The following is a 25,342-nucleotide window of genomic DNA, read 5'->3' on the forward strand; positions in this document are numbered from 1 at the left end:
TGTGCCCAGAGTAAGCGCTCAAGAAATACTACGGAATGAACAGTGCTGTGCCCATAGTAAGCGCTCAAGAAATACTACGGAATGAATGAACAGTGCTCTGCCCAGATTAAGTGCTCAATAAATACTATGGAATGAATGAATGAAGAGCGCTGTGCACATGGCAAGCGCTCAATCCTACGGAATGAATGAATGCATGAAGAGCGCTGTGCACATAGTAAGTGCTCAATACCATGGAATGAATGAATGCATGAAGAGCGCTGCGCACATGGTAAGCGCTCAATACTGTGGAATGAAGAGCGCTGCGCACATAGTAAGCGCTCAAGCCTACGGAATGAATGAATGAATGAAGAGCGCTGTGCACATGGTAAGTGCTCAATACCATGGAATGAAGAATGAAGAGCGCTGCGCACATAGTAAGCGCTCAATACCATGGAATGAATGGAGAGCGCTGCGCAGAGTAAGCGCTCAATCCTACGGAATGAATGAATGAAGAGTGCTGCGCACAGAGTAAGTGCTCAATACCATGGAATGAATGAATGAAGAGCGCTGTGCACATGGTAAGTGCTCAATACCATGGAATGAATGAATGAAGAGCGCTGCGCACAGAGTAAGCGCTCAATACCATGGAATGAATGAATGAAGAGCGCTGCGCACAGAGTAAGCGCTCAATACCATGGAATGAATGAATGAAGAGCGCTGCGCACAGAGTAAGCGCTCAATCCTACGGAATGAATGAATGAAGAGTGCTGCGCACAGAGTAGGCGCTCAATACCATGGAATGAATGAATGAAGAGCGCTGCGCACAGAGTAGGCGCTCAATACCATGGAATGAATGAATGAAGAGCGCTGCGCACATGGTAAGCGCTCAATACTGTGGAATGAAGAGCGCTGCGCACATAGTAAGCGCTCAATCCTACGGAATGAATGAATGAAGAGCGCTGCGCACATAATAAGCGCTCAATCCTACGGAATGAAGAGCGCTGCGCACAGAGTAAGCGCTCAATCCTACGGAATGAATGAATGGAGAGCGCTGCGCACATAATAAGCGCTCCATCCTACGGAATGAATGAATGAAGAGCGCTGCGCACAGAGTAGGCGCTCAATACCATGGAATGAATGAATGAAGAGCGCGGCGCACAGGGTAAGCGCTCCATCCTACGGAATGAATGACTGACTGACCGAATGAAGAGCGCTGCGCGCAGAGTAAGCGCCCAATCCCACGGAATGAATGAATGAAGGGCGCTGTGCAGAGAGTGGGCGCTTCCACAAATCCCAAACCTCACGATGAGGAATCGCGGAGGGGGGGGGGGGGGGAGGTCCCTGCACGCGCGCGGCGCGCGGAGGCCCGGCGGGGGGAGGGGGGGGGCGTTGGGTCGGAGTGCGCCTGCGCAGAGCCCGGCGGCGCGCGGAGGAGCGGGCGGCCTGCCTCCCCCGGGGGTCCCGAGCGGCCCCGGCCTCCCCCGTCCCCTCCGCTCCGCCGCCGCCTCGGGGACGACCCACCTGCCAGCAGCGGCGCGGACGGCGCCATCTTGTCGCGGCGGCGAGAGGGCGGGCCCCGGGGCGCGGCGGGGGGCCTCTGGGCGGCCTCCACGTCCGCCGCCCGAGGGGGGGGGGGGGTCAGGGGGGAGGCGGGCACTTCCGGCCGGCCGCCCGAGGCGGGGCGGCCTCCCATTGGCCGCGCGGCGCGGCGCGGTGACGCACTTCCGGCGGCCGGGGCCCCGGGCGCTGCTGACGTTGGCGGCGGCGGCCCTCGGGGAGCGCGCGGACGCCTCGGTGCTGCCCCGGCCGATCGGTCGGTCGCCCGCCAGATCGATCCGTCGATCGATCGGCGAAGATGGTGGCCAAGCAGCGGATCCGCATGGCCAACGAGAAGCACAGCAAGAACATCACGCAGCGCGGAAACGTCGCCAAGACCTCGGTGAGGGGAGGGGGGAGGGGCGCGCGGGGCCCGGGAAGGGGGGAGGGGCGCGAGGGGCTGCGGGGACACTAACGCGCCCCTCCCCCCCCCCCGTAGAGAAACGCCCCCGAGGAGAAAGCCTCCGTGGGCCCCTGGCTGCTCGCCCTCTTCATCTTCGTCGTCTGCGGCTCCGGTAAGACCCCCCCCCCCCTTCCACGGGGCGCGCGGATGGAGCTCCTGGGGGTGCACAGCACTGCGCTAAGCGCTCGGGCTGCCCTGTGCACGCGTAGGGGTGGGTTGAGGTCCCGCTGGGTGCAGAGCACCGGGCTAAGCGCTGGGGATGCACAGGGCGCGCGTAGGGGGTCGGTGGAGGTCCCGTTGGGTGCACAGCACTGCGCTAAGCGCTCGGGATGCACTGTGCGCGTGTAGGGGTCGATGGAGGTCCTGCTGGGTGCAGAGCACTGCGCTAAGCGCTCGGGATGCCCTGCGCACGCGTAGGGGTGGGTTGAGCTGCTGCTGGGTGCAGAGCACCGGGCTAAGCGCTGGGGATGCACAGGGCGCGCGTAGGGGTCGGTGGAGGCCCGGATGGGTGCACAGCACTGCGCTAAGCGCTGGGGATGCACGTATAGATGTTGGTCGAGGTCCTGCTGGGTGCAGAGCACCGCGCTAAGCGCTGGGGATGCACGGGGCGCGCGTGGGTGCGGATTGAGCTTCTACTGGGTGCAGAGCACTGCGCTAAGCGCTGGGGATGCACGGGGCGCGCGTGGGTGCGGATTGAGCTTCTGCTGGGTGCAGAGCACTGGGCTAAACGCCGGGGATGCACGTGTAGATGTCGGTCGAGGTCCTGCTGGGTGCAGAGCGCTGCGCTAAGCGCCGGGGATGCACGGGGCGCGCGTAGGCGTCGTTTGAGCGCCTCCTGGGTGCACCGCACTAAGCGCTTGGGAGGCATAGGTGTCGCCGGGGCTCCTCCTGGGTGCGCTGCGCCAAGCGCCGGGGACGCGCGGGGCGCGCGTAGGTGTCGGTGGAGGTCCTGTCTGGGTGCGCAGCGCTGCGCTAAGCGCTCGGGATGCACAGGGTGCAGGTAGGTCTTGATTGAGGTCCTGCTGGGTGCAGAGCACCGCGCTAAGCGCCGGGGACGCACGGGGCGCGCTGCGCCGAGCGCTGGCCCAGTGCGCGCGTGGGTGTCGGCGGAGCTGCGCCTGGGTGCGGAGCACTGTGCCGAGCGCCGGGGACAGTGCCGTCCGTTCGGCCGGCGGTGTCGACCGAGCGCCTACGGGGCGCCCGACGCGCTCATTCGGTGCTACCGAGCGCTTACCTGGGAGAGGCGGCGTGGCTCGGCGGCCCGAGCCCGGGCTTTGGAGTCGGAGGTCGTGAGGCACTTCTCCGTGCCTCGGTTCCCGCACCCGTGAGCTGGGGGGTGAAGCCCGGGAGCCCCACGTGGGACGACCCCATTCCCCCGTGTCTGCCCCGGCGCCCCGAACGGCGCTCGGCACCTAGTAAGCGCTCAACGAACAGCAACGTCGTCGTTACCGCGGGCAGACCTTCCTTCAGTGGCACCGATGGGGCATCTGCGCAGAACGCCGGACTGAGCCCTTGGGAGAGCCCAATCAATGACGTCGGTCTCTGTTCGGCGCTCACTGTGCGCAGGGCGCTGTACCGAAGCGCTGGGGGAGAGACGGGGTCGGCGGGTGGTCCCACGTGAGGCTCACGGTTAGTCCCCGTTTTCCAGATGAGGGGACTGAGGCCCGCTGCCGGGTGGCAGAGCCGGGAGCCGAACCCGCGACCTCGGACCCCCGGGCCCCGCTACGGACACGGGAGCGGCAGGCCGGCGCGGCACGTCCTAGGGGGAAGGGCCCGGGAGTCGCGTCGCGGGTTCTAATCCCAGCCGGCCGAGTCGCTTCACCCCTGCGGGCCTCGGTCCCCTCACCTGGAAAGTGGGGGATCGACCGAGCGCCGGACCGAGCCCGGCCCCGGGGGGAGACGACCCCCCCCCCCCCCCCGCCCTACGAGGGGGAGACGGACGGCCCAGATAAAATCAGCGGTCGGTCGATTCGTTCCCGCGGTCGTGTTTATTGAGCGCCCACTAGGTGCGGAGCACCGGACCGAGCGCTCGGAACGGACAGCGCGGCAACGGATAGGGACGGTCCCCGCCCGACGCCGGGCTGGCGGTCCGATCGGGGGGGGGGGAGACGGACGGGGACAGGAGCGATAGATAGAGTGGAGGGGATGCACAGCTCATGATAATGGTGGTGTTTGTTAAGCGCTCACTAGGTGCAGGGCGCTGTGCTGAGCGCTCGGAACGGACAGATCGGCAACAGATAGAGACGGTCCCCCGCCCTTCGACGGGCTCACGGTCTGATCCGGGGGAGACGGACGGACCGGAACGATGCACGTCTCGTAAAAACGATGGCGAATAAGTAGAATCGGGGTGATGGGCATCTCGTTAACGAAGTAAATAGGGTGAGGAAGATGTAGACAGTTGAGTGAAAATATATCCAGATAAATGCAGAATCACAGATGCAGACGCATCATTAATACGAATACATAGGGTGATAAGTAATATGTAGAAATATGCCGTCTATCCACCCGTTGGATCTAATAATAATAATAATAATAATAATAGTGTGTGTTGTTTTGCTGTCTGTCTCCCCCCCCCCCCCCCTTTTAGACTGGGAGCCCATTGTGGGGTGGGGATGGTCTCTCTCTGTTGCCGATTTGTAGAATAATAGTCGTGTTGGTATTTGTTGAGCGCCTACTAGGTGCGGAGCACTGTTCTGAGCGCCGGGGGAGATGCGGGGTCATCGGGTCGTTCCCCCGTGAGGCTCCCAGTCTCCGTCCCCATTTCACAGATGAGGGAACAGAGGCCCAGAGAAGTGAAGGGACTTAATGCTGGTATTTGCGAAGCGCTTACTGTGTGCGGAGCACCGTTCTCAGCACCGGGGGAGGTACGGGGTCATCGGGTCGTCCCCCGTGAGGCTCCCAGTCTCCATCCCCATTTTACAGGTGAGGGAACTGAGGCCCGGAGAAGCGAAGGGACTTAATGTTGGTATTTGCTAAGCGCTTCCTGCCTACAGAGAGAGCACCGTTCTGAGCGCTGGGGCGGATACAGGGGAATGAGGTCGGCCCACGTGAGGCTCACGGTCCTCATCCCCGTCGGACAGACGCGGGAGCCGAGGCCCAGAGAAGTGAAGCCACCGGCCCGCGGTCACCCAGCCGACGGGTGGCGGAGCCGGGAGTCGAACCCGTGACCTCCGACTCCCAAGCCCGGGCTCTTCCCACTGAGCCACGCGTGCTGGTTCCTTCGGCGGGATTTACCCAGCGCTTGCCGTGCGCGGAGCACCGGACTAAGCGCTTGGAACGGACGGTTCGGCGACAGGTGGAGACCGCCCCCGCCCCACGACGGGCTTCGCGGTCTAGAGGAGCGGCGCGGCTCAGTGGAAGGAGGCCGGGCTGGGGCGTCGGAGGCGGTGGGTTCGAATCCCGGCTCCGCCGCTCGGCGGCCGGGTGACTTCCCTTCCCCGGGCCCCGGTGACCTCGTCTGTCAAATGGGGATGAAGACGGTGAGCCCCGCGTGGGACGACCGCGCAGCCCCGCGCCTTCCCCCCCCCCCGGTCGCCGAGAACGGTGTCTGGCGCGTAGTGAGCGCCGACCAAACGCCGTCGTCATTATCGGGAGACCGACAGCGAGACAGGTAGACGGGCATCGGTGCCGTCAGACTAGATGGACAGAGCCATCGATAAATGCGCGTCGTCAATAAGATGAGAAACGGCGGGCTCCGTTAAGCGCTCACTACGTGCAAAGCGCCGTCCTGAGCGCTGGGGGATGCGAGGTGATCGGGTCGTCCCCCGTGGGGCTCCCGGTCTTCATCCCCATTTGACAGGCGAGGGAACCGAGGCCCGGAGAAGCCGAGCGACTTGCCCGGGGTCGCCCGGCCGGCGAGCGGGCAGAGCCGGGACTCGAACCCGCGACCTCTGGACTCCCAGGCCCGGGCTGTTGCCCCGGAGCCCCGCTGCTTCTCCAGTAAACGGAGCCATAAATACATGCGACTCTCTTCAGGTGCCAGAGGGAGGGGAAGAGGGAAAGGGAATCGTAACTCTCCGAGCGCTTAGCACGGGGCCCCGCGCCTAGTAGGTGCTCAGTAAATACGATTGACCGAAGCGACGACGACGATGATTACGGCGTTTAAGCGCCCAGCCCTGTGCCGGGCACCGCCTCGTGAGACCGCGAGCCCGTCGCTGGGTAGGGAGCGTCTCTCGCTCTCTCCGTCGCCAGATGGTCGTCGTGATGACGACGGCACCCCGTTAAGCGCTCACCCTTCCCAAGCGCTCGGTACGGCGCTCGGCGGGTGCGGGCGGGCGAATGACCGAGAGCCCGCCGCGCCCCGGGCGCCGTACCGAGCGCTGGGGAGACGACAGTAGGGTTTGAGTCGGCCGCCGCGGCCTCCCGCCTCCGGAAGCTTCCGGATCAGTGTCTTGCCGAGGGCTTAAGGCGTGCGGGGCACCGTACCGAGCGCCGGGGAGGGGACGGAGCGTCCATTCCGTGCGGGGCACCGTGCCGAGCGCGGGGGAGAAGGCAGAGCGGAAGGCGGAGTGCTTCCTGTGGGCAGGGTGCCGTACCGGGCGCTCGGGAGAGGGCGGTGCGGGCGAGAGAGTAGACGCCATCCCTGACCCGAAGAAGCCTCTAAACCGATGGATGGTATTTAATGAGAGGCTTCCGTGCGCCGGGCGCCGTACTAGCCGTCTGGGAGGGTTTAGTAGGGTCCAGTCGACAGACCCGATCCCACTTGAAGCGGCGTGGCTCAGCGGAAGGGGGCCGGGCTGGGGAGTCGGAGGTCACGGGTTCCAATGCCGGCCCCGCCGCTGGTCGGCCGCGTGACCTTGGGCGAGTCGCTTCCCTGGGCCTCGGTTCCCTCGTCGGGAAAATGGGGATTAAAAACAAAACCGTGAGCCCCGCGGGGGCCGACCCGATCACCCCTGTAGCCCCCCGGCGCTTAGGACGGTGCTCGGCACATAGTAAGCGCTCAACGAAGGCCGCGATGGATTCACTCCCCAAGAAGCTTCCAGACGAGCAGTCGGTGTTCATTGAGAACCTCCTGTATTACCGAGCGCGGGGCGCCGTACTGAGCGCCTGGGAGCGGGCAGTCGCGTTGGGAGACGCGGCCCCGCTCCCCGAGACGCTTCCGGAGCAACGGTCGGCATTTAGAAGCGGCGGCGGCGGCGTCACGGTCGTGTTCGTCGGATGCCGCTCTGAGCGCCGAGCTCCGTTCCAGGCGGGGGCCCGGGCTTGGGAGTCGGAAGTCACGGGTTCGAATCCCGGCCCTGCCGCTTGTCAGCCGCGTGACTGTGGGCGAGTCGCTTCCCTTCCTCTGGGCCTCAGTCCCCTCGCCTGGAAAACGGGGGGGTGGAGACCGTGAGCCTCCCGTGGGACGACCCGTTGACCCCGTATCCCCCCCCCCCGCCCCCCCCCCCCCAGAACGGCGCTCGGCACGGGGAGATGCGGGGTCATCAGGTGGTCCCACGGGAGGCTCCCGGTTAATCCCCGCTTTTCCAGATGAGGGAACTGAGGCCCGGAGAAGCGACTCGCCCGCGGTCGCCCGGCTGCCGGGCGGCCGCGCCGGGAGTCGAACCCGTGACCTCCGACTCCCAAGCCCGGGCTCTTTGCCCCTGAGCCGCGCCGGTAGAGTGCGGTCGGGTTGGTAGGCGCGGTCCCCGACCCCCAGATCGACGATGGGCACTTAGGGGGCGCCTACTCAGGGGAGGCGGCGTGGCTCGGCGGAAAGGGCCCGGGCTTGGGAGTCGGAAGTCACGGGTTCGAGTCCCGCCTCCGCCGCTCGGCAGCCGGGTGACCGGGGGTTCCCTCGTCTGGAAAACGGGGGTGAAGGCCGGGAGCCTCCCGGGGGGCAACCTGATGCCCCCGTATCTCCCCCCGCGCTTAGAACGGCGCTCGGCACGGGGCGAGCGCCTAACGGATGCCGACGTTCTCGTTAGGAGCTCCGCACGTAGCGCTCAGTAAATGCTACCTGAACGAAAGGTGGTCCCCCGTGGGGCTCGCAGCCTTAATCCCCATTTTACAGAGGAGGGAACTGAGGCACGGAGAAATAAAGTGACTCGCCCGAGGTGACGGGGCCCAGGTGGGCCCCGCGGTGAAACCGGCCCCGGGAGGATCGGCTCGCGTCCTTGAACCCGTGTCCCGACGGCTGGAGAGCGACGGGAAGAGCCCGGGCTTGGGAGTCGGGGGTCGCGGGTCCCAATCCCGGCTCCGCCGCTCGGCAGCCGGGTGGCCGTGGGCGAGTCGCTTCGCCTCTCTGGGCCTCGGCGGCCTCACCTGGAAAATGGGGGTGCGGACCGGGAGCCCCACCGGGGACGACCCGATCGCCTTGGATCCCCCCCCCCCCCCCCGGGGCTTAGAACGGTGCTTGACGCGTAGTAAGCGCTTAGCGGATGCCATCGTTATCGTTATTATTATTACTGTTATCATTATTACTATCGGCCCCGGACCTCCGGAAGCGCCCCGGCCCGCTCAGAGAGTCGAGGCTCTCTGAGGAAAGTCTCCCCTCGTTCGTTTCGGGAGCGGTAAGGGGGAAGGAGACGTCCACCCGCGGAGCCGACTGGGTTCACCCGACGGCCTCGATCTACCCGGGGCGGTTCTCGGGAGTCCGGGGTCATGGGTTCGAATCCCAGCCCTGCCGCTCGTCGGCCGGGGGACCGCGGGCGAGTCACGTCACTTCCCTGGGCCCCCGTTCCCTCGTCTGTAAAAATGGGGACGAAGACCGTGAGCCCCGCGTGGGACCACCCGATGCCCCTGTATCTCCCCCAGCGCTCAGAACGGCGCCCGGCCCCTAGGAAGCGCGTAACAGATACCAGCGTTATTACTGAGCGCCCGCTGTGCGCGGAGCTCTGTACCGAGCGCCCGGGAGAGTACGGGGCACCAGAGCGGGCGGGCACGTTGCGAGCTTACGGTCTGGAGGAAGCCTCACGGTCCAGCGTTGAAGGGTAGATGCACCTCGGAGGTGGCGAACGTCTTTCTCCGGGAGTTAGGAGGCGCGGGACGCTGCCCGGAGCGCCGGGCGAGAGCCCGCGCGCGGGAATCGGGCGCGGGCCTCACGGTCTCGACGTGGTCATCCGCACTCGCCTCCTCTCCGGGAAGAAAGCCACAGACCCACGAGAGGGTCGTCGGTGACTCCCGGCCCTGCCCCTCGTCAGCCGTGTGACCGCGGGCGAGCCGCTTCCCTTCTCTGGGCCTCGGTTCCCTCATCTGCAGAATGGGGATTGACCGTGAGCCCCGCGGGCGCGGGGGGCCGCCCGATGACCCTGCATCTCCCCCAGCGCTCCGAACGGTGCTCGGCACGTAGGAAGCGCTTCCCAGGCGCCGACGTTATTCGTGGCTTTTCGGAAAGTGGAATTTTAAAGGCGGAATGGCCTCTGAGTCGCGGTGCCTTCCTTTAGGCTTCCGGGATAGACGTCGACCCCCTTTCCGCGTTCACTCGTTTCCCCCAGCCCGTTGGCCCTGACTTCCCCTCGCGCGGCCGACGTCGCCCGGAGGTCGGGAAGAGGTCCCGTCGTCGAATTTCGGATCCGTGGGAATGAGGAGAGTTTTCTGGTATCAGTATGCTAGTGTATTGATATTATTAATCTATAACATCGATTTGTTGGGCGCTTACTAGGTGCAAAGCACCGCTCTAAGCGCCGGGGGAGATGCGGCGGCGTCGGGGGGGGGGGGGGGGTCCCACGGGAGGCTCACGGTTAGTCCCCGTTTGACAGATGAGGTCACTGAGGCCCAGAGAAGTGAAGCCACCCGCCCACGGTCCCCCAGCTGCCGAGCGGCAGAGCCGGGAGTCGAACCCGTGACCTCTGACTCCCAGGCCCGGGCCCTTTCCGCTGAGCCACGTGTAGCTTTCTTCGGGCGCACCTAAGCGTGAATCCCCGGGGCAGATCCCACACCGCCAAAGTCCGTTTTCTGGAGGGTGGCCTGTGCCCCTTTGGAAACCCGGGCCTTCGTGCCGCGGTGCGGCGTTCGGGCCCGAGATCCTTCCGGGGGACGTCGGCAGCGGTAAACCTTTTTCCGATTTGAAATGCGTGCGTGAATCGCTTTTTACGCCGCGGGTATTTCTGGAGCGACTAGAAAACCGAAGCGCACGCAAGGTTTCGGAACCTTGGACTGTTTGGATTTTCAAGTTTTTAACCTTTTTCTATCTCTTTCTCCCCTCCCCCCCCCCCCCAACCCCAGCTATCTTCCAGATTATTCAGAGTATCAGGATGGGCATGTGAAGTGGCCGACCTAAAGATCTTTCTCATTCTCCCGTGAATTATGACTTGAACTCATTCCCGATGTTCGGTATCCTGGTTTAAAAACTCAATCGGTAAAGCGTCCTGCCTCAGAATGACTTTGCATATCATCCCTCATGTGTCATTCCAGGTTTCTTCACGAGTCATTCCAAGTTTTCTAGTCCATACCACAGTGCCTTGAAAAGCACCCCATGTATAAAGCAATAAAATCTGATTGTCGATCTACGATTGTGGACCCTACTTATTCGGTGGAAGTGCAGATTAATGCCGACGCGTGTGTCTGTCATCTGAAAGCGTCCGCAGCTTCGGGGCCTAGGAATCGCATCTGTTGAGGCCCGGCTTTTTCCATCCCGTTAAGTTTTTCACGTGGAAATAGAGTCGGTTCGAATTCTGAATCGGGAATGCGATTTACGCGGACGCCTTATCGTCTTTGTAAACCGAAAGCCTGCTCGGACCGATTTAGCTCTACCGCGTAATGGCGCTTATCTAAATGGAACACCTGTGGCTAGTTAGCCTGGTTTCGCCACCGATCGGCCGCCTAAAAATAAAATGGCTCTCGAATGCCGCGCGGACGGGAAGCGCGCCCGAAACCTCGATTCTAATGAGACGGTCGTCTCGCTACGTCACACCGAACCGTAGAGGTGCCGAGATGCCCTAAAACCGATCCTGTCGAAATGACCGGAGTTTCCCTGGCTGCTGTCTGCGAGGATTTATGGCTGGGCCGTATGCGTTTAATCTGAACCGTTCGAAATGTCGTTAAAGATGTGCTTCTGCGTACTGAGAGGTCCGGATGCGCCCGATAGAATAAGTAGGCGCCGTAATGACGTCTTTTCCCAAATATATGCATGTTGTTTTTTTTCTTTTTTTTAATCGGGGGGGGAGGTGCTTTGGAGTCCACATGCGCCTGAGCGGCACTTTTATAGGCCCGCCGGGCGCAGCGACTAAAATGGGATTACTTGGGAAAGCGTGAGATTTTTTTTTAGGCCGGTGGTATTGGAGCGCTTACGCCGCGCAAAGCGCTCGCCTAAGCGCGGGGGTCGCCGCGACGTAAGCGGACCGGACACGGCCCCCGCTCCAGATGGGCCTCACCGTCTAACTGCAGGATCCTCGTTAGGACCCCACGGGCGGCCCGCGTTAATAGTCGGGCGTGAGGTCCGTTTCTGGTTTAAGGAAAAGGTGAACTCCCCCCGTCGAGATTCTGTCTTGCGGCAACTCGGCTCGACTTGACCTGTGAGGCCGCTCCAGAGGGAAGACCCGAATCTTAAGTATTTCGGAGGCGTGGTCGAAAGGCCCACCGACGAGCTCGGAGAAAGGGATCTTCTTCCCGTTTTCGGTTGCGGCTGTTCTGAAAGTCGACGCTAAGGCCTTCCACCGCTGACGCTTCCCGGCCTCGGCGATGGAGGGGGGCCGAGAGACATCTTCCCCCCCCCCCCCCCCCCCCCCCCCGGTCTCGGAGCGGGGGATTTAACGTAGGAGCCGGGAAAGAGACCGGCTCTGCCCGCCGGTCCCCCGAGGCGGCCTTCGGCCGGCTTCCTTTCCGGCCGGCTTTCCCGGGAGGAATAGACCGGGGGCCGGCCGAGCCGCCGACGGGGAGAGGGAGAGTAGAGCGGGGATCTCCGGCCCGTCCGGTTGAACGTGTGTGGCTCCTATTCTGTCCCCTTCCAGGTAGCCCACGCCGGGGGAGCGGGATTCCGGAGAGGAGTCCCGCCGAGCCAGCGCTGACCGTCACCGAAGAAGGCGGCCGGTGGGACGTCCGGGCGAGACGATAGACGTCCTCGGCCATAATGGCGCCGGGAAAATTGGGAAAATTGGCCAGCGTTGGTACCGGGCTCCGCGGGAGTGTCTCCGTTTCGTTGCGTACCGTCGTCCCCTGTGTCTCTACGGCCGAGCGTTTTCATTCATTCCCTCATCCGGTCGTATCTGTGGAGCGCTCACTATGCGCAGAGCGCCGCCCTAAGCGCCCGGCACGGACGATCGGGCAACGGAGAGACGGTCCCTGCCCGACGGCGGGCCCGCCGTCTAAACGGGGGAGACGGACCGCAACCCGAAACTCGGAGGTGAGCCCTGAGAGGGCGGATTGTGTCGGTCCCTGATTTTCAAAAGCCAGTTCTCGGCTCTAAATTCGTTGCTGGATTTCTGTCCGGAACCGAAACCGTTCCGCTGCCGGTTATCCCCGGATTTAATTAGGTGAAATCGGCTGCGGAGAACGATTTTCGGTCTATTTACGGCGTGTGAACTAAATTGACTGAGATCGGTGGACGGATTGCCCCTTTTCCCCGGGTTCAAAAGGGTCCATCACTTGGTTAGTATATTTACCTGTGTGATTTTCCGATCTCTTGTATTTTATATTCAGGAATGAATTATGCATGTTTGGCCGATGAAGATTTTGTGCAATCTGTGTCTGCTTCCCCTGTAAAACATAAAAATAATAAAAACGATTCCCCAAATAATCGATGCCTTCATTAAAGAGACTAGTATCTCCGTGAGTCGATTACCTTGTTTCTCGGTATTTGTGGCTTTGGAAAAGGGTAGTTTGTTTAGGCTTTTTGATGATTAAGGGTCTCTTGAAGCCTTCGACTAGAAATGAGGTACAAGATCAGAGAGTGGTTTGAAAAAGCAAGGTAATGGTTACATTTTGGGGGGGGGGGGCACCGCTTGGAAATCATCTCAATGTTCACACCCCTTTTTTTAAGGTATTTCTCAGATAAAACCACCCTTTTACAAACCGAACGTGGAGTCCAACCTCTGCACTATTGGGATTCAAGAATAAGTAGCCGATTGAATCGCTGATGACCGTCCTTTCCGATTATGACGTAGATCTCAGCTCTGTTTTACTGTCTTAGAGACCGTCGTAACCTCTTAGTTTTAGGGGCGTCGTGATTGTTCGCTAACGCTGAATCCGAGGGAATATCGTCGTCGTCGGAAATGGTGTGGTCGGGGTGGCTCGGCGAAAGGTTCGGCTTCAGCCAGTTGTACTTATTGAAGGCGTACTCCGTGCAGGGCCTGTACTAAGTGCTGGGGAGCGCATAGTGATGATGATGATAATGTCGGTATCTGTTTAGCGCTCACTATGTGCAGGGCACCGTTCTAAGCGCCGAGGGAGGTACAGGGTCATCGGGTTGTCCCACGTGAGGCTCCCAGTCTTCATCCCCCATTTTCCGGATGAGGTCCGGAGAAGTGAAGTGACTCGCCCACAGTCGCACAGCTGCCAAGCGGGCAGAGCCGGGAATCGAACCCATGACCTTTGACTGCCAAGCCCGGGCTCTTTCCACTGGGCTACGCTGCTTCTCTAGAGGAGGAGGCAGGTGTTAAAATAAATTACACATATTTACATAAATGTGGGGTGAACACTGTGAGCCCCACGTGGGACAACCTGATTACCTGGTATCCCCTCCCACGAGCGCTTAGAACAGTGCTTGGTACAGAGTAAGTGCTTAACAAATACCATCATTCGGAGGTCATGGGTTCTAATCCCGGATCTGCCTCTTGTCGGCTGTGTGACTCGGGGCGAGTCGCTTCACTTCCCTGGGCCTCAGTTCCCTCATCTGGAAAATGGGGATGAAGACCGTGAGCCCCAGGAGGGACAACCTTGTATCCTCCCAGCTCTTAGAACGGTGCTCTGCACATAGTGAGCGCTTAACAAATATAATAATAATGTCGGTGTTCGTTAAGCGCTCACTATGTGCAGAGCACTGTTCTAAGCGCTGGGGGAGACCCGGATATCGGGTTGTCCCACGTGGGGCTCACAGTCTTCCTCCCCATTTTACGGATGAGCTCACTGAGGCACAGAGAAGTGAAGTGACTCGCCCACAGTCACGCAGCTGACTGGCAGAGCGGGGATTCGAACCCCTGACCTCTGACTCCAGAGCCCGCGCTCTTTCCACCGAGCCACGCTGCTTCTCCAATATCAACATCATCATCATCATCATCATCATCATCATCACAGTCGGGGATCCGGTTAGACACCGGCTGCCGCCGAGGAGGTTCGTTTATTCATTCGATGGTATTTATTGAGCGCCTGCCGCGGGCAGAGCGCTGCACTGAGCGCTTGGAAAGTACAGTCGGGCAACAGGTAGAGACGATCCCTGCCCGACGACGGGCTCACAAGTCTGTGAGCGGCAAACCAGAGCAAATGAAACAGACTCTCGCCTCTCTTTTCGCAGAAAACAACTGCTACTGAAACTTTCACGGGCAGGGATGTGGTTGACGGCACAAGCCAGAAAGGAGAGGAGAACAGAGAGGCGGGATGGTCTAATAATAATAATAATAAGGTTGGTATTTGTTAAGCGCTCACTTTGTGCAGAGCACTGGACCAAGCGCTCGGAATGGACAAATCGGCAACCGAGAGAGACGGTCCCCGCCCTCTGACGGCCTCACGGTCTAATCGGGGGAGACGGACGGACGAGAACGACGGCAGCAAATAGAGTCGAGGGGAGGAACGTCTCGGAGAAACCGATGGCGACTAAACAGAATCGAGGCGATGTACATCTCATTAACAAAATAAATAGGGTAATGAAAATACATACATAGGAGCACAGGGCCGAGGGGAGGGGAAGGGACGCGGGGAGGAGCGGAGGGAAAGGGGGGGAAAAGAGGGCTTAGCTGAGGGGAGGTGAAGGGGGGTAGAGGGAGCAGAGGGAGAAGGGGAGCTCAGTGTGTGGGACGTGGACTGTCCGGCCTGATCGGCTTGTATCCACCCCACCACTTAGTACATTGCCTGACACATAGTGAGCGCTGAACATACCATAAAAAAGTTTCAGGCTGTGGCCAAGTAAGAATTAGTAAAATGAAATTAGGGCATAGCGCCCCTGTGCCTGGCTGACGCTCCTCACGCTCATCCCCGTCGCTACAGAGGAGCGGGGCCTGGCGGCTAGAGCCCGGGCTCGGGAGTCGGAGGTCGTGGGTTTGGATCCCGGCTCTGCCGCTCGTCAGCTGGGTGACTGTGGACAAGTCGCTTCGCTTCTCTGGGCCTCAGTGACCTCATCTCCAAAATGGGGATTAACCGTGAGCCTCACGTGGGGCAACCTGATTCCCCTGTATCTCCCCCCAGCGCTTAGAACAGTGCTCTGCACAGAGTAAGCGCTTAACCAATACCAACATTATTATTCTCTAGGCCTCGGTTACCTCATCTGTAAAATGGGGATTGTGACTGTGAGCCCCATGTGGGACGACTTCATTACTCCAGTGCTTAGAACGGTGCTTGGTAATACCATTATTATTATTATTATTATTATCATTGACAACTCTCAATTAGTGACCTCCTTTACTGGGCTATGGCAGGGGGATAAGCAGTTAAAATCCTCCCCCTCCCCCTTTTACTTTATTTTATTTTTTAGTTCCATCAAAATTCTTTGCCGTAGCTGATAAGGAGCTGCGACGTTCTCTGAGTTTTGGGGGCGGGGAGGGGTTTGGTTTTTACGTTTCCTCCTTGCCCATCTGTCGGAGGCACTAACGAGAAATGAAATAACTACGGGGGAGGAAGCAAGGACCTGGATTATCATTCATTAGCCTCTGAATCGTAAGACGGTCGCTTCTCTGGTGAGAAATGCCGCCGCCAAAGTCAGAGTGATGATAATGTTGGCGTTTGTTAAGCGCTCGCTCTGTGCAGAGCACTGTTCTAAGCGCTGGGGGAGATCCAGGGTCATCGGGTCGTCCCCCGTGAGGCTCCCAGTTAATCCCCATTTTCCAGATGAGGGAACTGAGGCCCGGAGAAGTGAAGTGACTTGCCCACAGTCACGCAGCTGACAAGCGGCAGAGCGGGGATTCGAACCCGTGACCGCTGACTCCCAAGCCCGGGCTCTTTCCACTGAGCCATGCAGAGTAGCCACGAGCGAGACCAGGTCACTGGAGAGGAATCTCTTGCACCCCGGCATGAAGATGATGATGATGACATTGGCATTTATTCAACGTCTGCTGTGAGCGGAGCACTGTGCTAGATGATCTGGAGAGTCCAGTGCAGCAGAATCAAGCTGAACCGGAACCGGGCATTCCGCCCAAACGCACTTATAATAGTGACGGTGTTAAGCGCTTACTATGGAGCAGGAGCCGTACTGAGCGCTGGGGTGGACACGGGCATATGGGGTTGGACACGGTCCCCGTCCCACGTGGGGCTCACGGTCTCGATCCCCATTTTCCCGATGAGGGGACTGAGGCCCGGAGAAGTGAAGTGACTTGCCCGTGGTCGCCCGGCAGACGAGTGGCAGGGTGGGATTAGAACCCGTGACCTTCCCACTCCCGGGCCCAGGTTCTTTCCGCTAAGACATGCTGCTTCAGCGTGCTGCCTCTGTGTCTATAGCCTGGCTCGATGGAAAGAGCCCGGGCTTGGGAGTCAGAGGTCGCGGGTCCGGCTCCCGGCTCTGCCACTCGGCAGCTGTGTGGCCGTGGGCGAGTCACTTCACTTCTCTGGGCCTCGGTTCCCTCACTGTGAAATGGGGATGAAGACTGTGAGCCTCACGTGGGACGACCTGATGGCCCCGTATCCGGCCCAGCGCTTAGAAGGGTGCACTGCACATAGTAAGCGCTTCACAAACACCAACGTTATTATTCTTATTACAGTAAGTGCTCGATAAATCCGACCGAACGAATGGAACGAATGAAGTGGCTTTTAAGGATCTCACGGACCCTCTCGTCTCTCCTTCTACAACCCCGCCCGCGCACTTGGCTCCTCTAGTCCCAACCTTCTCACTGTTCCTCGACCTCGCCTGTCTCGCCGCCGACCCCTCCCCTACGTCGTGCCTCTGGCCTGGAACCACCTCTCTCCTCAAATCCGACAGACGGTTATTCTCCCCCGTCCCCCTTCAAAGCCTTATTGAGAGCGCGTCTCCCCCAAGAGGCCTTCCCAGATTAAGCCCTACTTCTCCTCTTTGCCCACTCCCTTCCGCCTCGCCCTGACTTGCTCCCTTCGCTCTCCCTCTCTCCCGGCCCCATAGCACTTTCAGATACGTAGTCGTCATTTTATTCATTTGTATCGATGTCCGTCTCCGCCGACCTCCCCCGCCCCCCCCAGTCTCCCCCCCGGACCGTAAGCTCGTTGTGGGCAGGGAATGTCACCGTTTATTGTCGTACGGTACTCTCCCGAGCGCTTAGTACAGTGCTCTGCGCACGGTAAGCACTCAATAAATACGACTGAATGGATGAATGACCCACCTCTACCTGCCCGGGTGCCCAGAAGACCCCCATGAGGCCAGAGACCCTCCTGTGCTCTGGACTCCGATTCCAAGGCGGATTCTAGACCGTCGGCCCGGCAAACGGCAGGGACCGTCTCGGTCTGTTGCCGACTTGTTCATTCCAAGCGCTTAGTACAGTGCTCTGCACGTAGTAAGCGCTCAGTAAATGCTATTGAATGAATGAATGAATGGAAGGAATTCTCCCGGCTGAACAGCACAACCACCAGGTCCCCCGCCGATGCCCGAGACGCATGGTTGGATGAAAACTGGGGCAGCTGAAAATCCCGAAACTCCGGTTCTAAGACGAATATAAAGTCCAAGGCAAATTACGCTTGAATTTTCTATCTCCGCTGAAGTACAGGTTGTGCCGGTTGAAATGACGGTCCGCTGTGACGCGCCGATGGGAACCGGCCCCTTTTCTTTAAATAGCACTTCATCTGCCTTTCTTTTCGGCACTTTTATTCGATTCTCCTAAGCGACGCGTTGCCCGAGTAAACAGTTCGCATCAATGCCACGTCCCTCTAAAGATGCTATTTTTATATTACGTCTTAATGATCTCGGTCATATTCTTCTGGTGCCGGACCCGAGGGACGAGATGTACAAAGGTAAGAGCCTTACAGAGAGATTTAGTTCCCTGGAGAATTGTCCCGTAGGATGAGAGGGAGGGAGATATATAAAATAAGGAGTTGGTGATGGCTTGGATTTTCTCCGTTATAATTCCGACAGAACTTGGACGGCTGTACCCAAGGCTTTCCCATTTTTTCTTTATCCCCAATCCTCATATGGCAGTCACCGATTCTTTTAGATAGATAACTCCATTCATTCACTCATTCGATAGTATTTATTGAGCGCTTACCCTAATAATAATAAGGTTGGCATTTGTTAAGCGCTTCCTGCGTGCAGAGAGAGCACTGTTCTAAGCGCTGGGGTAGATACAGGGGAACGAGGTTGTCCCACGTGAGGCTCACAGCCCTCATCCCCGTTTTACAGATGAGGGGACCGAGGCCCAGAGAAGTGAAGTGACCCGCTCCCAGTCACCCAGCCGACAAGGGGCAGAGTCGGGATTTGAACCCGTGACCTCTGACTCCCAAGCCCGGGCTCTTTCCACTGAGCCACGCTGCTTCTCTCTGTGCAGAGCACTGTACTAGGCGCTTGGAAGGTGCAATCTGTCAACAGATAGAGACGAGCCCTGCCCACTGCTGGGCTCACGGTCTGGTCGGGGGAGACGGACGGACAAAAACGAGACCACGTAATCACGATAAATGGAATCAAGGGGATGGATACCTCATTAACAAAATAAGTAGGGTGGTACATTTACCTCCTCCAAAATGGGGTATTGCTTGAGTGGTGACTGCGTGAACAGCGCTCGGGAGAGTACAATCCAGTCATAATAATGTTGGTATCTGTTGAGCGCTTACTACGTGCAGAGCACCGTTCTAAGCGCTGGGGGAGATACGGGGTCATCGGGTTGTCCCACGGGAGGCTCACAGTCTTCATCCCCATTTGACAGATGCGGTAACAGAGGCCCAGAGAAGCGAAGCGACTAGAGGGGCAGACATGATCTCCGTCCTCACGGAGCCTAGCACCTGCGAGCCCCACGTGGGACCTGTTGCCCCCGTGTCTCCCCCAGCGCTTAGAACGGTGCTCGGCACATAGTAAGCGCTTAACAGACACCAACGTTACCATTACCACCTATCGAATCGGAAGAATTAAGAGGTCACGCGTGTTCAACCAACTCTCGGTTATCCGCTAGTGGATTATCTTCATCGGGAAGCTGTGGGACGGCTTTTCTTCCCCCCAGCCTGCCACACCGATAATCCATAACGGAGGCTCCCTTAGCTGCCTTCCCCTCGCCCGTCCTCCCCTCAGCCCCTGCGGCTTGCCTTCCTCTACCGCCTCGAGGGACCCAAGTCGTCAATTTTTTTTGTATTATCTATTTTTCCGTATTAACGGTACCCCTGTGTCGGTCTATTAGTACGGAGAACGTAGAAGAGCACCATTTCTCTTTCTCTTGACCGAACGGACCGACAGCCCGAAGGACGTTGCTTTTATACCATCATCGAAGGGATTGATCAAGCACTTACCGGGTGCAGAGCACTCTACTAAACCCTTCAGAAAGGACGATACAACGGAGTTAGCAGACGTGCTCCCTGCCCACGGTGAGCTTGCAATCCAGAGCGGGGAGACAGGCGTTCACGTAAATACATTTTTAAAAACGGCACTGAGGACGGGGCGGATATCAAATGCCCGAGGTCCGGATCCAAGCGCGTAGATGACCCGGAAAGGTAATAATAATAATAATAATAATGATGATGTTGGTATTTGTTAAGCGCTTACTATGTGCACTGTTCTGAGCACTGGGGTAGATACAGGGGGATCAGGTCGTCCCACGTGGGGCTCACAGTGTTCATCCCCATTTTACGGATGAGGTAACTGAGGCCCAGGGAAGTGAAGTGACTCGCCCACAGTCACACAGCTGACAAGGGGCAGAGCCGGGATTCGAACTCATGACCTCTGACTCCAAAGCCCGCGCTCCTTCCACCGAGCCCCGCTGCTTCTCTGGTAGCTCGTCGTGGGCGGGGAATGTGTCTACCGACTCCGTTACACTGTTATACTGTGCTCTCCCAAGTACTATAGTAAGTGCTCGGTACGTATTATAATTATGGTACTTATTAAGCACTTACTACGTGCCAAACACTGTTCTAAGCGCTGGCGTAGATACCGTGTCCCATGCGGGGCTCACGGTCTCGATCCCCGTTTTGCAGATGAGTTAACTGAGGCCCAGAGAAGCGAAGTGACTTGCCCAGGGTCACCCAGCAGACAAGCGGCAGAGCCGGGATCGGAACCCCCGGCTTCTGACTCCCGAGCCCGGGCTCTCGCCACCAGGCCGCGCTTACGATCGATCGGTCGATCGCTAGGGGGCTGGGGAAAAGAAGACTTAATCCCGGAGGGGCTTTTGGAGGAGATGGGACCTTGATAAGGCCTTGACGTGACCGTGATAAGGCTTTGAAGGTGAGGAGAGAGGTGGTCTGGTGGCTACGGAAGGGGAGGGAGGTCCAGGCGGAGGCGGAATATTGGAAACGGGTTGTCGGCGAGATCCGGACGCGGTAAGCCAGCTGGTGTTAGAGAGACAAAGTGTGCGGGCTGGGCTGTCGTAGGTGATCAGTGAGGTGAGGTAGGAGGGGCTAAGGTGATTTAAGTGTTTTAAAGCCACCGGCAGGGAATTTCTGTTTGACGCGGAGGTGGCCGGGTTATGAGAAGCAGCGTGGCTCAGTGGAAAGAGCCCGGGCTTGGGAGTCAGGGGTCACGAGTTCGAATCCCAGCTCTGCCACTTGTCGGCTGGGTGACCGTGGGCAAGTCGCTTCACTTCTCTGGGCCTCAGTTACTTCGACTTGTCATCTGTGGCCGACCGTCTCCCCCGATTAGACCGTAAGCCCGTCAGACGGCGGGGACCGTCTCGATCTGTTGCCGACCTGTTCATTCCAAGCGCTTAGTACCGTGCTCTGCACATAGTAAGCGCTCAAGAAATACTATTGAACGAATGAATGAACGACTTGTTATCTGTTGCCGACCTGTTCATTCCAAGCGCTTAGTACAGCGCTCTGCACATAGGAAGCGCTCAAGAAATACTATTGAATGAATGAATGAATAAAATGGGGATGAAGACCGTGAGCCCCACGTGGGACAACCTGATTCCCCTGGGTCTACCCCAGCGCTTAGAACAGTGCTCTGCACATAGAAAGCGCTTAACAAATACCAACATTACTATTATACATCACTGGATGTTCCGGAGGAGTGAGGAAACAGGGACGTTCTGTAGAAAAACGATCAGGGCAAGAGCGAAGTATGGACTGCAGCGAGGAGAGAAACCCCTCTCAGGGACGCACCCGGAGAGTTTCCGGTCTCCACTAATAATAATAATAATAATAATGTCGGTATCTGTTAAGCGCTTACTACGGGCCGAGCACCGTTCTAAGCGCTGGGGTAGACACGGGGGAATCGGGTCGTCCCACGTGGGGCTCACAGTCTTCATCCCCATTTTACAGATGAGGTAACTGAGGCACCGAGAAGTGAAGTGACTTGCCCAAAGTCACACAGCTGATAAGTGGCTGAGCCGGGATTCGAACCCATGACCTCGGACTGCCAAGCCCGGGCTCTTTCCACGGAGCCGCGCTGCCTCTCGGGAGGGAGGGTCAAGCAGGGGCCCGTCCATTCCATTCCTAGCCCGGCCAGCGGCCAGCGACCGGAAGGCCACCGGCTACAAGTCAAAACTCACCCGTGCCGGGCAGCCGCGGCCCGGGAGAGAGTCGAGGGCGGAGACTCGGGTTTAAGAAAGCTCTGTGGATCCACTGCCGGAACGATCGCGGACGGAGGCGGGGCCTTCCGGCGGAGATGTGTCCGTGGCGTCGCTATGGGTCGGAGACGACCCGACGGCAAAAGACAAGACGAGGGGAGAGAGAGAGGAGTCGGGGACATTTCTCATTCATCTGCCCTTGGAACCTTCATTACTTTCCTTGAAGATAAGCAGGAGCACCACGGCGTAGCGGGTAGAGCACGGGCCTGGGAATCAGGAGGTCGTGGGTTCTAATCCCGGCTCTACCCCCTTGTCTGTCGTGAGACCATGATAACGGGAGAACCGTCAGAAAGGTTGCGGGTCACGGCGGGGGACGGGACGTTGCGGAGAAAGTGTCTCCAGGGAGTCGCTAAGGAGCGGAAACGACTCGACGGCACTTAATAATAATAAGGCTATGTGCGTGGTACGGTGCTCCGCGTGCGGTAAGCACCCGGTAAGTAGCACGAATTGAGTGACGGGTCGATTCGAAACGAGCATCGGAACGAGGTCTTCTCAAGAAGGTGAAATCCCTCGGCTTCGGTCCAGGCTGCGTCCCCAGTGAGAGTCGGGCAAAAGCGGGATGCACATCCGCTGTCGTCTCATTCTCACGCTGAATTCATTCTACGTTCCGAGCGCCCAGTTACATTCCAGCAGCTCCAACGGCATCCCGACAGTCAATCGTATTTACAGAGCGCTTGTCGTGTTTGGGAGAATACGGTATAACAATAATAATAATAAGGACGATGGTATCTGTTGAGCGCTTGCGATGCGCCAAGCACCGTTCAAAGTGCTGGGGTGGATACAAGGTAATCGGGTTGTCGCGTGTGGGGCTCACACTCTCCATCCCCATTTTATAGGTGAGGCAACTTGGGCGCGGAGAAGTGAAGCGACTTGCCCGCATTCCCCGCCCACGGTCTAGAGGGGGAGACAGACATTAACATCAATATAATTATAATATACATTAATGACATTAACATTAACAAAGAAATTACAGGTCTCCCCTCGGCCCCTCGCTGCCGTTCCCCCAAAATCTCCCAACATTTGGCCGGGCGGGGGTTGATCGGTAAATGGCTCCTGATACGGGTCCACGCGTGTCTGATTACCAAACTCCATCCTTGCCGCATGACACAACGGACGTTCATTCATTCGTTCAAAAGTATTTATTGAGCGCTTACTATGTGCGGAGCGCTGTACCAAGCGCTCGGAATGGACAAATCGGGAACAGATAGAGACGGTCCCCGCCCTCTGACGGGCTCACGGTCTAATCGGGGGAGACGGACGGACGAGAACGACGGCGATGAATAGAGTCGAGGGGAAGACCGTCTCGTTAAAACGGTAGCAACTAAATAGAATCGAGGCGACGTACATCTCACTGACAAAATAAATAGGGTGATGAAGATACAGACAGTCGAGCGGACGAGTACAGTGCCGAGGGGAGGGGACGGGAGAGGGGGAGGAGCGGAGGGAGGCGGGGGGAGAAGAGGGTTAGCTGGGGAGAGGAGAAGGGGGGTAGGGGGAGCAGAGGGAAAAGGGGAGCTCGGCCCGCGTTCGAAAGTTGGCGTTGGGAGGTCCTGAAGCAGAGTCTCCCTCGGACCCGCACTCTCGCCTACCCTCTCAGCCGGCAGGGAGTAGCGGGAAATTCCATCGCGAGACAGGCTGTTACTGGGCGATGCCATCCACATCTGGCTCTGCAAAGCGGCTGGACCGGTAAGGTCGGTGGCTTTTTCTGTTCCTACCGTTTCGGCTCTTTGCCAACAAGACGCCGTGATTTTAGGAGAGTTGGCCTCCACTCCTATAGGACACAGCCTAGATACCGTAACTGCGTTCGCAGAGCAGTAGTAATAATAAAGGTAATAATGATCCGTAAGCTCATCTCTAGACTGTAAACCCGTCTCTAGACTGTAGGCTTGTGGTGGGCAGAGAACGTATCTACCGGTTCCATTATATTATGCTCTCCCACGTGCTTAGACGGTGCTCTCTGCGCAGTAAGTGCTCAATAAATACCATTGATGGATTAATAATAATAACAATAATAATAATAATGGTACTTACTAAGCACTTACTACATGCCAAGGACGGTATCGAGCGCCGGGGTAGATGCGAGACAATAAGCCTGGGCACAGGCCCTGTCCCGTATGGGCTCACAGTTTCAAAACGAAGCACAGTAGGTACTGAATCCCCGTTCTATAGATCGGGACACTGAGGCACGGAGAAGGTAAGTGACTTGCACAGGGTCACACGGCGGGCAACTGGCAGAACTGGCAGAGTGAGATAAGAACCCAGGTCCTCTGTCTCCCGGGCCCAAGCTCTTTCCACCGGGCCATGTTGCACAATTCATTCAATAGTATTTATTGAGCGCTTACTATGTGCCAAGCACTGTTCTAAGCACTGGGGGGAGATACAAGGTCATCGGGTCGTCCCACGTGGGGCTCACGGTCTTCATCCCCATTTTACAGATGAGGTCCCTGAGGCGAGAGAAGTGAAGTGACCTGCCCAAAGTCACACAGCCGACTAGTGGAGGAGCTGGGATTAGACCCACGACTTCCTCTCCTCGGTGCTTAGTACAGTGCTCTGCACACAGTAAGCACTCAATAAATACCACGGATTGCTAACGATGAGATCCTGCCATTGTGAAGAGGGCAGCTGAAAACCCCAACCCACTCCATTCTGCAACGTTGGCCATTTCTGAGATGATGATAATAATAATAATAATAATAGTAGTAATAATGGTATTTGTTAAGCGCTTACTATGTGCCAAGCACTGCTCTAAGTGCCAGGGTGGCTACAAGTTAATCGGGTTGGACCCAATCCCTGTCCCACTTGGGGCTCACACTCTTAATCCCCATTTTACAGATGAAGGAACTGAGGCCCAGAGAAGTGAAGTGACTAGGCCAAGGTCACACAGCAGACATGTGGCAGAGCAGGGATTAGAACCCAGGTCCTTCTGCCTCCCAGGCCCGGGCTCTATTCACTAAGCCACGCTGCGGATCCTGGCTGAATTAAAGCCTTCAGCCCAATCAATCATTCGATGGCATAACAGAGAAGCAGCGTGGCTCAGTGGAAACAGCACGGGCTTCGGAGTCAGAGGTCATGGGTTCGAGTCCCGGCTCTGCCACTTGTCAGCTGTGTGACCTCGGGCAAGTCACTTCGCTTCTCTGGGCCTCAGTTACCTCATCTGTACAGTGGGGATTAAGACTGTGTATATAATAATATTATATATTATTGTAATTTATATATTACAGCTGGGAAGCAGCATGGCCCAGTGGAAAGAGCTTCGGAGTCAGAGGTCATGGGTTCGACTTCCGGCTCTGCCACTCGTCAGCTGTGTGACTGTGGGCGAGTCACTTCACTTCTCTGCGCCTCAGTTCCCTCATCTGGAAAGTGGGGATTAACTGTGAGCCTCACGTGGGACGGCCTGATCACCCTGTATCTACCCCAGCGCTTAGAACAGTGCTCGGCACGCAGTGAGCGCTTAACAAATACCAACGTTATTTATTGAGCGCTCACCGTGTCCGAGGCACTGTACTAAGAGCCTGTCCCTGGTTTCGAGCCCGCCTCTCGGTTTCCCGCTCTGTACGGGGCCAGATTTTGCTCGGAGGGGTCGCTCCCTTTCAGCAAAGATGGGTTTCGCCAAGATGGGCCGCCTTCCCCCCCGGGGAGG

The 25,342-nt window shown here is 58.3% G+C and overlaps 2 protein-coding genes across 2 annotated transcripts in view; one reads left to right on the forward strand and one right to left on the reverse strand.

The window, feature by feature from the left end:
• EIF2A (eukaryotic translation initiation factor 2A) overlaps nucleotides 1-1,565 on the reverse strand; it is a 48,192-nt gene extending 46,627 nt beyond the window's left edge. Inside the window, exon 1 of the mRNA XM_029070697.1 lies at nucleotides 1,501-1,565. Coding sequence (XP_028926530.1) covers nucleotides 1,501-1,528 — 28 coding nt within the window. The 5' untranslated portion in view covers nucleotides 1,529-1,565. The remainder of the gene's footprint in view (nucleotides 1-1,500) is intronic.
• Nucleotides 1,566-1,720: 155 nt separating this feature from the next.
• On the forward strand, nucleotides 1,721-10,407 carry SERP1 (stress associated endoplasmic reticulum protein 1). Its single transcript, XM_029071626.2, has 3 exons — nucleotides 1,721-1,918; nucleotides 2,015-2,090; nucleotides 10,124-10,407. Exons 1-3 carry the CDS (start codon nucleotides 1,835-1,837, stop codon nucleotides 10,162-10,164), a joined length of 201 nt encoding a protein of 66 aa, XP_028927459.1. The 5' UTR covers nucleotides 1,721-1,834; the 3' UTR covers nucleotides 10,165-10,407.
• Nucleotides 10,408-25,342: the final 14,935 nt, after the last annotated feature.

Source organism: Ornithorhynchus anatinus, chromosome 1 (assembly GCF_004115215.2).
Source record: "Ornithorhynchus anatinus isolate Pmale09 chromosome 1, mOrnAna1.pri.v4, whole genome shotgun sequence".
Taxonomy (NCBI): domain Eukaryota; kingdom Metazoa; phylum Chordata; class Mammalia; order Monotremata; family Ornithorhynchidae; genus Ornithorhynchus; species Ornithorhynchus anatinus.

Excerpts from the sequence above, each read along its gene's own strand:
- SERP1 (XM_029071626.2), top strand. The coding sequence starts at position 1,835 with ATGGTGGCCAAGCAGCGGATCCGCATGGCCAACGAGAAGCACAGCAAG. Across the intron at positions 1,919-2,014 it reads GAAACGTCGCCAAGACCTCG|AGAAACGCCCCCGAGGAGAA; the intron begins GTGAGGGGAGGG and ends CCCCCCCCGTAG. Across the intron at positions 2,091-10,123 it reads CTTCGTCGTCTGCGGCTCCG|CTATCTTCCAGATTATTCAG; the intron begins GTAAGACCCCCC and ends CCCCAACCCCAG.